This window comes from Xyrauchen texanus, chromosome 45 (assembly GCF_025860055.1).
Source record: "Xyrauchen texanus isolate HMW12.3.18 chromosome 45, RBS_HiC_50CHRs, whole genome shotgun sequence".
Taxonomy (NCBI): domain Eukaryota; kingdom Metazoa; phylum Chordata; class Actinopteri; order Cypriniformes; family Catostomidae; genus Xyrauchen; species Xyrauchen texanus.
Window position 1 is genome coordinate 11384831 of NC_068320.1, and position 18270 is coordinate 11403100.

The window sequence follows — 18270 nt, forward strand, 5'->3', positions numbered from 1 at the left end:
ATGGGGACCGACAAAATGTCCCCACAAGGTCAAAAATTTCGGGTTTTACTATGGGGACATTTGGTCCCCACAAAGTGATAAATACACGCTCACACACGCACGCACACGCACACACACGCGCACACACACACACACACACACACACACACACACACACACACACACACACACACACACACACACACACTTTAGATTACATTCCTTTTTAACTCTAGTCAAAAATCAAATGTTTTCCCATGACTGCCTTCCAACATTGTGACACTGTCAAATGATTTATTATTCTGTGATATCTTATCTCACTGTAAGTTCCAAAATATTTTCACAGCATTGAGCAGGTCTCATCAATCTTTTCTGTCTGTCTTTTAAACAAAGTTTGTACATGTTTTATTCAAGGGCGCAGAATGGAATAAAATGCAACTCATCTGCTACATTCAGATTGACTCTGCTCAGTAAGACAGTGTTGGGGTGTAATGGACACTATGCTTCTTGTCTGGACTCTCTCCTTTCTGCTTCTGAGCTATTCTATTGGGGTACCCATCCTCAATATGACAAGGTAACATACTTGTGGGTGTAACTGAGGTATTATTATGGATCTGTGTCTAATGAATGATCAAGTTTTATTTAATGAAATGAATAATAATGGAACAATAGTAGTGCACTCAGCCAGAGGAATTTTTATGAATAAATGTGAATGTGGGCACAGCATGATAAATACATAAAAACAATACATATATTAACAACAAATCCATTTAATGATCACAGAATAACTATGGATATATCACAAGCCCTTATGACATTTAATCACTCGCAATATATGAATTATAGTTTTCTAAAATTCAGTTTTCAGTAGTTTAAATTCTATTTCTTGAGACCAGTAATGGGATTACTGCTAGTGCAAATGCTAAATTTTTATATAAATTTTTTTTTATTTCAGTTAGTATAAAATAATAATACTGATATCTCTGTAAATAGATTTTAACTAGTAGAATTTTACAATGATCTGTCATTCACTTATTTTCAATAGACACTTTATATCAGCAATGTCCTGCTTACTAGTAAAAACTGTATATATTTATATCAACAATAAAAACATTTTAGCAGTAAAAATGTCCATTCCTGATATCAACAAATGAATTACAACTAGAAAAAATGCAAAATTTTGTGGGAATGCTTTCAGATCTTTAATTTTATTCTGCTTTTAAGATATCTTTAATTACAGCTGCATTAATGGATATCTGACATCTTAAATCTACCATGATGAAATACATTTACAGATATAAAAATGAGCATTTTTACTAGCTGTAATTCAATTGTTGATGACAGGAATGGATATCTGTAATGTACAGTCATTGTAATGATGAAATTATTGATATAAAACATAGTATTTCAGTAATTCCATTGCTGAAATCAAGAATTAGGATTTGAACAAATGAAAATGTAACTGAAGATATCTCAAATGTAACCCTGCATGTGATTAAATATCAAAACGGCTTTCAATACTGGACAGTGTTTTTTATGCTTTTCCAGCAGTGGATCTGATAAGGAGTCGTCTCTGAATGCCACAGAGTGAGTATTATTTCAGAACCGTCAGACACACACATTCAATATGACCGCACAAAACCAGCATGAATGATGATGCCAGGCTGGGTGTTGGAGTGAGAAAGCAATGATCTTGCACTGTGAAGATTTGTAAATGCACATAGTTTTGATCTTCCTGTTGCACAGTTGTTTACTTAAACGAGGCAAGTAAAAGTTGTTAATTAGTATCATAATGTATGAACTTTAATACTATTATTTACTTACTGATTTTCTCCCTAACAGAATTGACCAGATAGGAAATGCCACCAATTACAACTCTACAGACCCCTGTGAGTAATAAATAAAAAATGACATTGTTTATAACTTCACTCCACTGTTCTTTTAACATGCAGTCTTTCCTCTGCAAGTGTTCACATTAAGTCACATTAAGGACAGGCAGATAACAATGAAAAAAAAAGGTTAGCATAGGATCAACAGCATCATTTTTATCTAAATCATACAAATTCTTCAGCATCTTTAAGGAATTTCATGAAACTCAAAAGACTCTTCAGACCCCAGCTTTCACTTATCCCAAATATCGTGTCTTTTCACAGAAATAGAACGAGTGGTCGTCAGAGAGTATCGTAAGTAATATATTTAATAAATGTTTTCAATAATGCATATAATAGAAGAATATTCATTGAATACTCCTTGTGGGAATTATAAGCCTTTCATGGTGCCTAAAAAACTATTCTTTCTCATTTCAGCCAAAGGTTTTGTTTATTGTCCACCTGTGCCTTGTCGAAACTGGGGTATTCCCTTCAGAGAGGAGATGAGACTGCAGGGAACATGAGCGATCCAATGGGAATCGGCAAGAAATGAAGGAACGTGTAACATAAGATCAGCATGTTCCTGAATTAAAAACAGTTTTGACAGTATAATAACAGAGGAAGCACTTTGAATTACAGTGATGTGTTCTGGGATTTGGGATTTGCTGTAGTACTATTGTTTAAAAACAGTGATGTTGTTATTCCATGGTCAAGATATGCTCAAATTCTGTTTTTATTAATATTGTAAGATCCCACAATTCAGTTTTGTTCTTTGTTAATTTTCTTGTGTATTCTCTGAAAGTATAAAGGCCACAGTTTTAAGACCTATAGTATGTGTCATTGTTAAGAGGACATTCTATTAGTATTAATATGATTATTGCTTGTATTACAAATTACCACAAAACATGTTAATATGCAAATTAGACATAGACTGAGAATGCAGTGCTGATAATGTTTAGACACAAATTGTATAATAAATCTAGGAAGTATAGCACATAACATGAGAAGTGTTGGTTCATTTTTGTTCAGTAGGAGTTGTGATTTCTGTGCCAAAGAGCTGAACGTATTTTAAACACTTATTTAGACAAATCTCTTGATGTCCACTATAGTGTACATATAAATACACTTTATTTAAAGACATATTTTCCTTCTTATTTATCAAAATACCATAAGAACTGAAATAAAGTCAATTTGAATCAATGGTCTGTCGCAGTGTTGAAAAGTGTAAAGGTTTATTTCTAATTTATCTCTTTTCTCCTGTTTTCATTCCCTTTTGAAGAAGCTTATTAGAGCTCCTTATGTTAATTGTTTATTATTAAATTATAAATAAAAAAATAGATGCATTATTTCATCATAATAGATGCATTATTGTATCCAGAAAGAATAAGTTAATAGAATAACTGAATTGAATTCAAGATTTCATGTAAACTATCGATGACAATAATCATTATTCAGTGCAATCTGTATCAGTAATTGGTTTTTATGCCATCTTGAATTTACACTGACACTTAGTGGCATGGATGCAGCATAATTCAAACACAATCGTTTTTGAAATTCACTATTCACAGTCAGCCATGATTAATTGAATCCAAAATATTCAATCGAAATATTCGGCAGGTCATGTGATCCCAACATGGCAGCCCACATGAGGAGACCCTCTCCATGTAGAATAAAACAGCTTTAAAAAGGTTATTAAAGTTACTTGTGCAATAATCATACGTGGCATATATGAGAAATGATCATGAAAACATCACACCCTGTTTGGCCCCAGTTTCTGGAAATCATTGTGTCTGGCGTTCACCCTAATGCATCGTGGGAATCTAAATGTAATTTATATCTGAGAACAGCAAATATTTCCACAACCGTAAAACAGCTCTTAATTCTGTCCCTCGTGTTTCATTAAGTCAGTTATGTCGTTTGATTTGACCTTAACAAAAGATAAACATACATGTTCATTCTCTTGCTATCTTCTATGATGAAAGATCTGCTAGTAAAACTGAAAGTTTCAGAGTAAAATTTAAAGTGACGTACACTTTAACTTTTTAAACATTTAACAACTTTTATAAAAATGTTTTCCCATGAATGCCTTCCAACATTGTGACACTGTCAAATGATTTATTATTTTGTAATATCTTATGTTCTCACTGAAAGCAACATAATATTTTCATAGCGCTGAGCAGGACTCATCACTCTTCTCTGTCCATCTTTTAAACAATGTTTGTCCATGTCTTAGTCAAGGACAAAACCTTGTCTGGCCAGTGGGAATCACACTCACATGAGATCCGTTTAAGATAATAGTGCACTTAAAAGGGTAGTGAATGGTATATGTGCTTAAATCCAATTCACAGCTGCTTCATTCAGATTCACTCTTCTCAGTTATCCAGAGCTTGTGTGTAATGGACAGCATGTTTCCTGCCTGGGCTCTCACTGCTTTGCTCCTGAGCTACACCCTTGGGGTTCCCATCCAGAATAGCACAAGGTAATATATTCTCAGCCATTGAGTGGTATTATTGTTGGTCTTTTTTATAGAAAGATAATGAACTTCTACATTCCTTTGGTGTATTTTTTATTTTTTTAACAGTGGACCTAATTTGGAGTATTTTCTCAATGACACAGTAACGAACTCCTCGGTGTGAGTATATTTACACAACACACACATACAGTATGTTCAACAAGAGCACAGTGAATTATGATGCCAGTATAAGTTTTGAGCCTAACCCTCTTATTTACTTGAAGCGAGGAAAGGAACATAAAACCCAAAGAGTAGCTAAACTGCCAAAATCATCTGGATTAATTCAGTTTTAACAAACAGAAATTGTGTTTAGGTACTTGTCACTCTTTCATCGAGCCCAACAGATGTCTAAATATAAACAATGGATGAATAGTTCGCTCCAGTATTTCACGTTGCGTAATAAAAGGCTATCTTGCAAAATATGACTTTTGCTGTATTTTCGCATATATAGATAGATAGATAGATAAAAAGACAGACAGACAGACACAGACAGACAGACAGACAGACAGAAAGACAGACAGACAGACAGACAGATAGATAGATAGATAGATAGATAGATAGAAAAGAAAGACAGATAGATAGACAGACAGACAGACAGACAGACAGATAGATAGATAGATAGATAGATAGATATATAGATAGATAGATAGATAGATAGATAGATAGATAGATAGATAGATAGATAGATAGATAGATAGATAGATAGATAGAAAAGTAAGACAGACAGACAGACAGATAGATGGACAGATAGATAGATAGACAGACAGATTGATAGATAGATAGATAGATAGATAGATAGATAGATAGATAGATAGATAGATAGATAGATAGATAGATAGATAGATAGATAGATAGATAGATAGATAGATAGATAAAGACACCTTTAGAGAGAGTAACTTAAAGCAGATTAAAGGGCTTTTATGGGTTTGTTTACAATTGAGGTCACACTTTATATTAGGTGTCTTTCATTACTATGTACTAACATTAAAAGACATAAAATACAACTTATTTACTGTGTAATATATAACTATATATAACTACATGCTGTACTGCAAAATCCTCACAAGATTCACATTTGCTGTTACTGAGGTTGAGGTACGGGTAGGTTTAGGAGTAGGAGGACTAGATTAGGGTTGGTTTAGGTTAAGGGTTAGACGTAAGGTTAACATTGTAACTAGAAATGTAATAAGACACCTAATATAAAGTGAGAGCACATTTGAATATTTGACTGTTGGAGTGGGAATTAACAAGCATTCCGTTTGCCTCTTTGGAGCATTCCCCAATTGAAGTCTGGGATTTTTGCAATTATTCATCGTCTGCTGTGTGAAAACTCTAAATCTGGTCAGTTACTAAAAAGATAGCACACAATTCAGAACAGTCTGAAGGTCTGTGCCAAGTTGGGTGGATTTAGGTTGAAAGCTGTTGGAGTTTGGAGTGAAAACTTTGTCTCGATTTAGGCATTAAAAAAAAAACAAAATTCTAAACAAAGTTTTAAGAATAAAAGTATATTGGCTTTGTGAAGCCAACATAATTACTAACACAAAACATAGTATTTCAGTAATTCCATTGCTGAAATCAAGAATTAGGATTTGAACAAATGAAAATGTAACTGAAGATATCTCAAATGTAACCCTGCATGTGATTAAATATCAAAACAGTTTTCAATACTGGACAGTGTTTTTTATGCTTTTCCAGCAGTGGATCTGATAAGGAGTCGTCTCTGAATGCCACAGAGTGAGTATTATTTCAGAACCGTCAGACACACACATTCAATATGACCGCACAAAACCAGCATGAATGATGATGCCAGGCTGGGTGTTGGAGTGAGAAAGCAATGATCTTGCACTGTGAAGATTTGTAAATGCACATAGTTTTGATCTTCCTGTTGCACAGTTGTTTACTTAAACGAGGCAAGTAAAAGTTGTTAATTAGTATCATAATGTATGAACTTTAATACTATTATTTACTTACTGATTTTCTCCCTAACAGAATTGACCAGATAGGAAATGCCAACAATTACAACTCTACGGTTCCCCTGTGAGTAATAAATAAAAAATGACATTGTTTATAACTTCACTCCACTGTTCTTTTAACATGCAGTCTTTCCTCTGCAAGTGTTCACATTAAGTCACATTAAGGACAGGCAGATAACAATGAAAAAAAAAAGGTTAGCATAGGATCAACAGCATCATTTTTATCTAAATCATACAAATTCTTCAGCATCTTTAAGGAATTTCATGAAACTCAAAAGACTCTTCAGACCCCAGCTTTCACTTATCCCAAATATCGTGTCTTTTCACAGAAATAGAACGAGTGGTCGTCAGAAAGCATCGTAAGTAATATATTTAATAAATGTTTTCAATAATGCATATAATAGAAGAATATTCATTGAATACTCCTTGTGGGAATTATAAGCCTTTCATGGTGCCTAAAAAACTATTCTTTCTCATTTCAGCCAAAGGTTTTGTTTATTGTCCACCTGTGCCTTGTCGAAACTGGGGTATTCCCTTCAGAGAGGAGATGAGACTGCAGGGAACATGAGCGATCCAATGGGAATCGGCAAGAAATGAAGGAACGTGTAACATAAGATCAGCATGTTCCTGAATTAAAAACAGTTTTGACAGTATAATAACAGAGGAAGCACTTTGAATTACAGTGATGTGTTCTGGGATTTGGGATTTGCTGTAGTACTATTGTTTAAAAACAGTGATGTTGTTATTCCATGGTCAAGATATGCTCAAATTCTGTTTTTATTAATATTGTAAGATCCCACAATTCAGTTTTGTTCTTTGTTAATTTTCTTGTGTATTCTCTGAAAGTATAAAGGCCACAGTTTTAAGACCTATAGTATGTGTCATTGTTAAGAGGACATTCTATTAGTATTAATATGATTATTGCTTGTATTACAAATTACCACAAAACATGTTAATATGCAAATTAGACATAGACTGAGAATGCAGTGCTGATAATGTTTAGACACAAATTGTATAATAAATCTAGGAAGTATAGCACATAACATGAGAAGTGTTGGTTCATTTTTGTTCAGTAGGAGTTGTGATTTCTGTGCCAAAGAGCTGAACGTATTTTAAACACTTATTTAGACAAATCTCTTGATGTCCACTATAGTGTACATATAAATACACTTTATTTAAAGACATATTTTCCTTCTTATTTATCAAAATACCATAAGAACTGAAATAAAGTCAATTTGAATCAATGGTCTGTCGCAGTGTTGAAAAGTGTAAAGGTTTATTTCTAATTTATCTCTTTTCTCCTGTTTTCATTCCCTTTTGAAGAAGCTTATTAGAGCTCCTTATGTTAATTGTTTATTATTAAATTATAAATAAAAAAATAGATGCATTATTTCATCATAATAGATGCATTATTGTATCCAGAAAGAATAAGTTAATAGAATAACTGAATTGAATTCAAGATTTCATGTAAACTATCGATGACAATAATCATTATTCAGTGCAATCTGTATCAGTAATTGGTTTTTATGCCATCTTGAATTTACACTGACACTTAGTGGCATGGATGCAGCATAATTCAAACACAATCGTTTTTGAAATTCACTATTCACAGTCAGCCATGATTAATTAAATCCAAAATATTCAATCGAAATATTCGGCAGGTCATGTGATCCCAACATGGCAGCCCACATGAGGAGACCCTCTCCATGTAGAATAAAACAGCTTTAAAAAGGTTATTAAAGTTACTTGTGCAATAATCATACGTGGCATATATGAGAAATGATCATGAAAACATCACACCCTGTTTGGCCCCAGTTTCTGGAAATCATTGTGTCTGGCGTTCACCCTAATGCATCGTGGGAATCTAAATGTAATTTATATCTGAGAACAGCAAATATTTCCACAACCGTAAAACAGCTCTTAATTCTGTCCCTCGTGTTTCATTAAGTCAGTTATGTCGTTTGATTTGACCTTAACAAAAGATAAACATACATGTTCATTCTCTTGCTATCTTCTATGATGAAAGATCTGCTAGTAAAACTGAAAGTTTCAGAGTAAAATTTAAAGTGACGTACACTTTAACTTTTTAAACATTTAACAACTTTTATAAAAATGTTTTCCCATGAATGCCTTCCAACATTGTGACACTGTCAAATGATTTATTATTTTGTAATATCTTATGTTCTCACTGAAAGCAACATAATATTTTCATAGCGCTGAGCAGGACTCATCACTCTTCTCTGTCCATCTTTTAAACAATGTTTGTCCATGTCTTAGTCAAGGACAAAACCTTCTCTGGCCAGTGGGAATCACACACACATGAGATCCGTTTAAGATAATAGTGCACTTAAAAGGGTAGTGAATGGTATATGTGCTTAAATCCAATTCACAGCTGCTTCATTCAGATTCACTCTTCTCAGTTATCCAGAGCTTGTGTGTAATGGACAGCATGTTTCCTGCCTGGGCTCTCACTGCTTTGCTCCTGAGCTACACCCTTGGGGTTCCCATCCAGAATAGCACAAGGTAATATATTCTCAGCCATTGAGTGGTATTATTGTTGGTCTTTTTTATAGAAAGATAATGAACTTCTACATTCCTTTGGTGTATTTTTTATTTTTTTAACAGTGGACCTAATTTGGAGTATTTTCTCAATGACACAGTAACGAACTCCTCGGTGTGAGTATATTTACACAACACACACATACAGTATGTTCAACAAGAGCACAGTGAATTATGATGCCAGTATAAGTTTTGAGCCTAACCCTCTTATTTACTTGAAGTGAGGAAAGGAACATAAAACCCAAAGAGTAGCTAAACTGCCAAAATCATCTGGATTAATTCAGTTTTAACAAACAGAAATTGTGTTTAGGTACTTGTCACTCTTTCATCGAGCCCAACAGATGTCTAAATATAAACAATGGATGAATAGTTCGCTCCAGTATTTCACGTTGCGTAATAAAAGGCTATCTTGCAAAATATGACTTTTGCTGTATTTTCGCATATATAGATAGATAGATAGATAGATAAAAAGACAGACAGACAGACAAAGACAGACAGACAGACAGACAGACAGACAGACAGACAGACAGACAGACAGACAGACAGATAGATAGATAGATAGATAGATAGATAGATAGATAGATAGATAGATAGATAGAAAAGAAAGACAGATAGATAGACAGACAGACAGACAGACAGACAGACAGACAGATAGATAGATAGATAGATAGATAGATAGATAGATAGATAGATAGATAGATAGATAGATAGATAGAAAAGTAAGACAGACAGACAGACAGATAGATGGACAGATAGATAGATAGACAGACAGATTGATAGATAGATAGATAGATAGATAGATAGATAGATAGATAGATAGATAGATAGATAGATAGATAGATAGATAGACAGATAGATAGATAGATAGATAAAGACACCTTTAGAGAGAGTAACTTAAAGCAGATTAAAGGGCTTTTATGGGTTTGTTTACAATTGAGGTCACACTTTATATTAGGTGTCTTTCATTACTATGTACTAACATTAAAAGACATAAAATACAACTTATTTACTGTGTAATATATAACTATATATAACTACATGCTGTACTGCAAAATCCTCACAAGATTCACATTTGCTGTTACTGAGGTTGAGGTACGGGTAGGTTTAGGAGTAGGAGGACTAGATTAGGGTTGGTTTAGGTTAAGGGTTAGACGTAAGGTTAACATTGTAACTAGAAATGTAATAAGACACCTAATATAAAGTGAGAGCACATTTGAATATTTGACTGTTGGAGTGGGAATTAACAAGCATTCCGTTTGCCTCTTTGGAGCATTCCCCAATTGAAGTCTGGGATTTTTGCAATTATTCATCGTCTGCTGTGTGAAAACTCTAAATCTGGTCAGTTACTAAAAAGATAGCACACAATTCAGAACAGTCTGAAGGTCTGTGCCAAGTTGGGTGGATTTAGGTTGAAAGCTGTTGGAGTTTGGAGTGAAAACTTTGTCTCGATTTAGGCATTAAAAAAAAAATTCTAAACAAAGTTTTAAGAATAAAAGTATATTGGCTTTGTGAAGCCAACATAATTACTAACACAAAACATAGTATTTTCACCTACAGTAATTCCATTGCTGAAATCAAGAATTAGGATTTGAACAAATGAAAATGTAACTGAAGATATCTCAAATGTAACCCTGCATGTGATTAAATATCAAAACAGTTTTCAATACTGGACAGTGTTTTTTATGCTTTTCCAGCAGTGGATCTGATAAGGAGTCGTCTCTGAATGCCACAGAGTGAGTATTATTTCAGAACCGTCAGACACACACATTCAATATGACCGCACAAAACCAGCATGAATGATGATGCCAGGCTGGGTGTTGGAGTGAGAAAGCAATGATCTTGCACTGTGAAGATTTGTAAATGCACATAGTTTTGATCTTCCTGTTGCACAGTTGTTTACTTAAACGAGGCAAGTAAAAGTTGTTAATTAGTATCATAATGTATGAACTTTAATACTATTATTTACTTACTGATTTTCTCCCTAACAGAATTGACCAGATAGGAAATGCCACCAATTACAACTCTACAGACCCCCTGTGAGTAATAAATAAAAAATGACATTGTTTATAACTTCACTCCACTGTTCTTTTAACATGCAGTCTTTCCTCTGCAAGTGTTCACATTAAGTCACATTAAGGACAGGCAGATAACAATGAAAAAAAAAAAGGTTAGCATAGGATCAACAGCATCATTTTTATCTAAATCATACAAATTCTTCAGCATCTTTAAGGAATTTCATGAAACTCAAAAGACTCTTCAGACCCCAGCTTTCACTTATCCCAAATATCGTGTCTTTTCACAGAAATAGAACGAGTGGTCGTCAGACAGCATCGTAAGTAATATATTTAATAAATGTTTTCAATAATGCATATAATAGAAGAATATTCATTGAATACTCCTTGTGGGAATTATAAGCCTTTCATGGTGCATAAAAATGACTCTTTCTCATTTTAGCCGCAGGTTTTGTATTTTGTCCACCTGTGCCTTGTCGAAACTGGGGTATTCCCTTCAGAGAGGAGATGAGACTGCAGGGGACATGAGCGATCCAATGGGAATCGGCAAGAAATGAAGGAACGTGTAACATAAGATCAGCATGTTCCTGAATTAAAAACAGTTTTGACAGTATAATAACAGAGGAAGCACTTTGAATTACAGTGATGTGTTCTGGGATTTGGGATTTGCTGTAGTACTATTGTTTAAAAACAGTGATGTTGTTATTCCATTGTCAAGATATGCTCAAATTCTGTTTTTATTAATATTCTAAGATCCCACAATTCAGTTTTGTTCTTTGTTAATTTTCTTGTGTATTCTCTGAAAGTATAAATGTATATAAATACACTTTATTTAAAGACATATGTTCCTTCTTATTTATCAAAATACCATAAGAACTGAAATAAAGTCAATTTGAATCAATGGTCTGTCGCAGTGTTGAAAAGTGTAAATATTTATTTCTAATTTATCTCTTTTCTCCTGCATTTTGTGTGATGTTAAATTTTTTAATTTCCCTTTTTGAAGAAGCTTATTAGAGCTCCTTATGTTAATTGTTTATTATTAAATTATAAATAAAAAATAGATGCATTATTTCATCATAATAGATGCATTATTGTATCCAGAAAGAATAAGTTAATAGAATAACTGAATTGAATTCAAGATTTCATGTAAACTATCGATGACAATAATCATTATTCAGTGCAATCTGTATCAGTAATTGGTTTTTATGCCATCTTGAATTTACACTGACACTTAGTGGCATGGATGCAGCATAATTCAAACACAATCGTTTTTGAAATTCACTATTCACAGTCAGCCATGATTAATTAAATCCAAAATATTCAATCGAAATATTCGGCAGGTCATGTGATCCCAACATGGCAGCCCACATGAGGAGACCCTCTCCATGTAGAATAAAACAGCTTTAAAAAGGTTATTAAAGTTACTTGTGCAATAATCATACGTGGCATATATGAGAAATGATCATGAAAACATCACACCCTGTTTGGCCCCAGTTTCTGGAAATCATTGTGTCTGGCGTTCACCCTAATGCATCGTGGGAATCTAAATGTAATTTATATCTGAGAACAGCAAATATTTCCACAACCGTAAAACAGCTCTTAATTCTGTCCCTCGTGTTTCATTAAGTCAGTTATGTCGTTTGATTTGACCTTAACAAAAGATAAACATACATGTTCATTCTCTTGCTATCTTCTATGATGAAAGATCTGCTAGTAAAACTGAAAGTTTCAGAGTAAAATTTAAAGTGACGTACACTTTAACTTTTTAAACATTTAACAACTTTTATAAAAATGTTTTCCCATGAATGCCTTCCAGCATTGTGACACTGTCAAATGATTTATTATTTTGTAATATCTTATGTTCTCACTGAAAGCAACATAATATTTTCATAGCGCTGAGCAGGACTCATCACTCTTCTCTGTCCATCTTTTAAACAATGTTTGTCCATGTCTTAGTCAAGGACAAAACCTTGTCTGGCCAGTGGGAATCACACACACATGAGATCCGTTTAAGATAATAGTGCACTTAAAAGGGTAGTGAATGGTATATGTGCTTAAATCCAATTCACAGCTGCTTCATTCAGATTCACTCTTCTCAGTTATTCAGAGCTTGTGTGTAATGGACAGCATGTTTCCTGCCTGGGCTCTCACTGCTTTGCTCCTGAGCTACACCCTTGGGGTTCCCATCCAGAATAGCACAAGGTAATATATTCTCAGCCATTGAGTGGTATTATTGTTGGTCTTTTTTATAGAAAGATAATGAACTTCTACATTCCTCCTAATGAACTTCTACATGGTGTATTTTTTATTTTTTTAACAGTGGACCTAATTTGGAGTATTTTCTCAATGACACAGTAACGAACTCCTCAGTGTGAGTATATTTACACAACACACACATACAGTATGTTCAACAAGAGCACAGTGAATTATGATGCCAGTATAAGTTTTGAGCCTAACCCTCTTGTTTACTTGAAGTGAGGAAAGGAACATAAAACCCAAAGAGTAGCTAAACTGCCAAAATCATCTGGATTAATTCAGTTTTAACAAACAGAAATTGTGTTTAGGTACTTTTTTTTTACTTAGATGAAGTAAGAAAAAGTTATTAAATAAATATAAATACATTATAACATTTTTACAAACTAACTGAATTTAAATACAAATTATTTAGTTAATTCTGTTGTCTTAATATTTAAAACAACAATTATTTTCCCCAAACAGGTCTGAGGAACAAAAAAACGCCACCAATCTGTGAGTGCAATTGAATGCTTTTTACTGTAATAGAATATACAGGGGGAAACAATCATTATTTAATTATTTATTTATTTTAAACTTTGCTCTGTCTTCAGTACACTGTGAGTGTTGTCACCTTTAGGATGGGCTGATATTTGTAATAAACCTTTGCCACAATTTTAACAGATTTAAAGACAGAACCAGCAGGAGTGTTGCACTCTCAGTGCCACATTCTACAGTATGTGCTGATTCTTAAAGAGATCCTTAAAGGAATAATTTACCCAAAAATTTAAAATTCTCTCATAATTTACTCACTTTCATGCCATCCTAGATTTGTACAACTTTCTTTCTTCTGTAAAGAAAAAATATTTTTTTTTTTATAAGAATTTCTCAGCTCTGTAGGTCCATACAATGCAAGTGAATGGTGACCAGACCTTTGAAGCTACAAAAATCACATAAAGAAAGCATAAAAGTAATCCACACGACTCCAGTGGTTTAAATTATGTCTTCTGAAGCAATGCAATCACTTTGGGTGTGAAACAGATCAATATTTCAATACTTTTTTTTACTTTAAATCTCTTTCAATTTCAGAATCTGGAAGAATGTAAACATGAAAGTGAAGACTTATAGTAAAAAATTGCTTATTTATTGATCTGTTTCTTTCATATTGCTTCTGAACATATGGATTTAACCACTGGAGTCGTATGGATTTCCTGTGTGCTGCCTTTATGCTATTTTTATAGCTTGAAAGGTCTGGTCACCATTCACTTGCATTGTGATCTACAGAGCTGAAATCTTTGTTTGTGTTCAGCAGAAGAAAGTAAATAATACACATCTGATATAGCATGAGGGTGAGTAAATGATGAGAGAATTTTTAGTTTTGAGTGAACTCCGTTAAAGGGATAGTTTACCCAAAAATGAAAATTCTGTCATAAATTGATCACCCTCACACTGTTACAAACCCATTTTACTTTTGTGAAATATAAATTAGATTTTGCAGATGCAGGGACGTTATCACTTCACTTTCACTGTATGGAAAAATATACAACGGAACTGAATGCTTGCTGCCAGTGCTAAACAATTCTAGAAAACTGTCTGCAGATTCACTCTTAAGGGCTTTGTAATAAGGGCTTTGAATAAAAGCGTCTGCCAAATGCGTAAATGTAAACGTATCATATTCTATATAGTTGCAAATAAAGTTCCCTCATTCTTTTGTTTCCATGTAATATTTCATGGTCAACCATTAAAACAATGTATAATCAAATAACTCAAACACAATTCTGAGTTTGGACAACGCAAATCTATCCTAATGATAACAAATCATTGATGCATTTGTGTGTCCAGATTTGTCTATGTAGCTAATGTGTTGATTGGTCAATGTTTATGAAGTAATGTTAGTAATCTTGTCCTATTCTTTCTTTCTTTTCTTTCTTTCTTTCTTTCTTTCTTTCTTTCTTTCTTTCTTTCTTTCTTTCTTTCTTTCTTTCTTTCTTTCTTTCTTTCTTTCTTTCTTCTTTTAAGGCCGGTAGGTGAGCTTGTGCCAGGGTGAGAATGTATTATTAATAATTCAAAATAACTTTTGTTTGTTCATTATTATGCTATAAATATCCATAAAAGTCAAATATATATTTGTACATTGTAATCAATGTATATTTATATTTGAGAAAACAATGCTTTTATTTTTTATTTTTAACAAAATTTCTGGGAAAACCAATGACATCCAAGTATAAGCTACCATTTCTCAATTCTTTATAGATTAATTTATCTATCATGCAATATTTTTACCTGCGCTACACAAGAGCTGACCAACAAGATGCAGACTGGGGATGAGAAAGCAGGGGAATCCACACAGGACCCTTATGGGCCTGGGAAAAAATAACAGATGTATAAATGAAAGAGGCTTAAGAATTCCTTTTTATTGTTATTATTCATTTCTTTTGAAGGAGTGTTGTAAAACATATTTCTTGCGAGTTTCAAAAATGCTGAAGTTTATTAAACGTTTTATTGATGCAATCAGAACCAATGTAGCAATGCATGCTGATCAATGCTTCATTTGTCTTTTCTCATTAGTGAAGAATAAAATCATCCTTATAACTCAACTGATCCCTTTATTTTTAAGATAAAATATGCCAAAGTATAAACTGTCTCTTTACGTCACACAAAAATACTAATAAAGAGCATGCCAGTGCTCCAAAGTGCAACATTTATTGATCAAATCTGTCCAACATTTGAACTTTTATTAAATATGTTCAATTACTCAGTGTAAACAGTATTAAGCTAGGAAACACAACATTGTATGCAAAATAAATGTGTAGCAACAAGTACATGCTGTAATGTATTCTAGTTTAATATGTGATTACGTGTAAGGAGAGACTTGTGTAAGATGAGACTAGATAAAGCATGTCAGTTCAGTAACCACCTGTGTGTCATCTGACTTATTATTGATCAAATAAAGCACAATATTACATGGTGTCAGAAGTTGTAAGTCCAGCGAAAGAAGAATGGCACAGCTACAACCACCCTCAAGCTTATGTCTTCAAGGAAATTTTGCAGAAAACTGGAAGATTTGGATACCAAATCTTGACCTGTTCCTGACAGCAAGCGGCATTGCGGAGAAGTCAGAAAATGTGCAGTGTGCCACATTTCTACACGTCACGGGTGAGGAGGCAATTCAAGTTTGCAATACTTTTGAATTTCGAGACGGTGAGAGAGACAAAATCAACGTTCTCAAACAAAAGTTCAAAGACTACTGTGAACCGAGATAAAACCTAACTTACATCTGTCACATATTCTTCACGAGGGCTCTAGGGCCGTCAGAGAATATTGATGCCTACGTCAGGGATCTAAAGAACAAGCCAAAAGACTGTGAGTTCGGAGAATTGCATGACTCATTAATCAGAGACAGAATTGTTTGTGGCATAAAAGATGACACGGTAAGAGCCAGATTACTTAGAGCGGCAGACCTCTGGATTAGCAAAAGCTGTGGACATTGTCAAGCTAACGAAATCCCGTCTAGCCAAGTAAAAGTGCTAATGAAGAAGTAGACATGCACAAGATCAATACTGTAAAAATTAAGCAAAAAATCAACAAGAGTATGCCAAAAGAAGTGCAGCATGACTCGAGTGACGACACAAAATGCAGCAGGTGTGGTTATAAACATGAGCAGAGAAAATGTCCTGCTTACGGACAAACGTGCAGACTGTGCAGTAAAAAGAACCACTTTTCTCCACAAAAAAGATGCACACCCTTGAACAGACAGAAGAAGGTGACAAAAATATGTTCCTGGGCATGGTAGAAGTGCAGAGAAACAGAGTGAAAAGTATACAAGCTGTCACAACAGAGATGGAAAAAGGGAAAGTGGTCAGACATAATCAAGATAAGAGGCAAGCAAGTCACATTGAAGCTGGACGCTGGTGTAGAATGTAATGCTCTCTCGTTGAAGACTTTCAATTCGTTGGGCATAACAGAGAATCTGAATAAATCCACCTACAAGTTGCTTACATACTCTGGACACCAGATGTCTCCATTGGGACAGAAACAGTTAACCTGCAATACTAGGAAGTGCTTGTCAAGCTTTGGGCATGATAAAAAGAATACATGAGGTGTCTGTTGATGATGACATTTTGAAACAGTATGACGATCTGTTCACTGGTCTAGGATGCATGCCTGGATAAGATCGCATTCAAGTGGACCCATCAGTAAAGCCTGCTGTATATACTCCATGAAAAGTTCCTGTATAGTGCTCAAGTTTAATTGCCTTGTTCAAATCCTGTGGGTCGAGACATATGCAAATTTGATCTGGCTTGACAATTGTCACCATGCTACTCACCCACTCAGTTGGCTCTGTTTGTCTCACAATGACGTTTGTGTCCTCCATCCTGTGTGGTTCTTCTATTATTCTTTCTTACCCACTGCTCACAATAGAAGAATCTTATCAAACATGCCAAATGCCAAAGTATGCTCTGTGCTTGATGCCAACCAAGGGTTCTGGCAGATAAAATTGCAAAAGGAAGGCTCCAAATTGTGTACATTCAACACGCCCATAGGAAGATACAGATTCCTACGTTTGCCTTTCGGAATATCGTCAGCATCTGAAGTATTTAAAAGAGCTGTAGCACAAATGATTGAAGATCTGGATGGTGTGATAAACATTGTGGATGATCTGCTGGTATGGGGTGAAACAATACAAGAGTATGATGCCAGACTGATACAATTTGAAAGGGCAAGAGAGTACAACCTCAAGCTGAAGAAAAAGAAATGTCAGATCGGAAATTCGCAGATCAAGTATATCGGTCATGTACTGACAGCAGAAGGACTGAAACCAGATGAAGAGAAGGTGAGAGCTGTAGTTCAGTTACCTCCACCAGAAGACAAATAGGCTCTTCAAAGATTTCTGGGTGTGTTGCAGTATCTTGCCAAGTTAATTCCCAACTTGTCAGAAATAAATGCTCCACTTGACAGCAGCTGGAGAATGATGCTGAATAGATCTGGGGAAGTGAGCATGAAAAAAGTTTTCAGAAACTCAAAACACTATCAACGAACGCACCAACACTACAATTCTACGATGTCAACAAACAGTTAACATTGTTAGTAGATACCAGCTCTGAAGGAATGGGTGCAATTTTGCTACAAGATCA

The 18270-nt window shown here is 34.3% G+C and overlaps 1 protein-coding gene across 18 annotated transcripts; it reads left to right on the plus strand.

Moving 5' to 3' along the window:
- The first annotated feature begins 338 nt into the window (after nt 1-338).
- On the plus strand, nt 339-15823 carry zgc:193726 (uncharacterized protein LOC561161 homolog). Of its 18 annotated transcripts, none has more exons than XM_052118711.1 (6): nt 4081-4326; nt 8958-9008; nt 10589-10624; nt 10880-10927; nt 11194-11223; nt 11346-11777. In XM_052118711.1, exons 1-6 carry the CDS (start codon nt 4166-4168, stop codon nt 11458-11460), a joined length of 441 nt encoding a protein of 146 aa, XP_051974671.1. In that variant the 5' UTR covers nt 4081-4165; the 3' UTR covers nt 11461-11777. The 18 variants fall into 18 exon arrangements, 13 of the variants coding, with proteins under 13 accessions (XP_051974681.1, XP_051974680.1, XP_051974678.1 ...); XM_052118708.1 differs by having other exon boundaries at nt 4085-4326; nt 10586-10624; XM_052118709.1 differs by lacking the exons at nt 8958-9008; nt 10589-10624; nt 10880-10927; nt 11194-11223; nt 11346-11777 and adding exons at nt 4429-4479; nt 6058-6093; nt 6349-6396; nt 6662-6691; nt 6815-7600 and having other exon boundaries at nt 4091-4326.
- Nucleotides 15824-18270: the final 2447 nt, after the last annotated feature.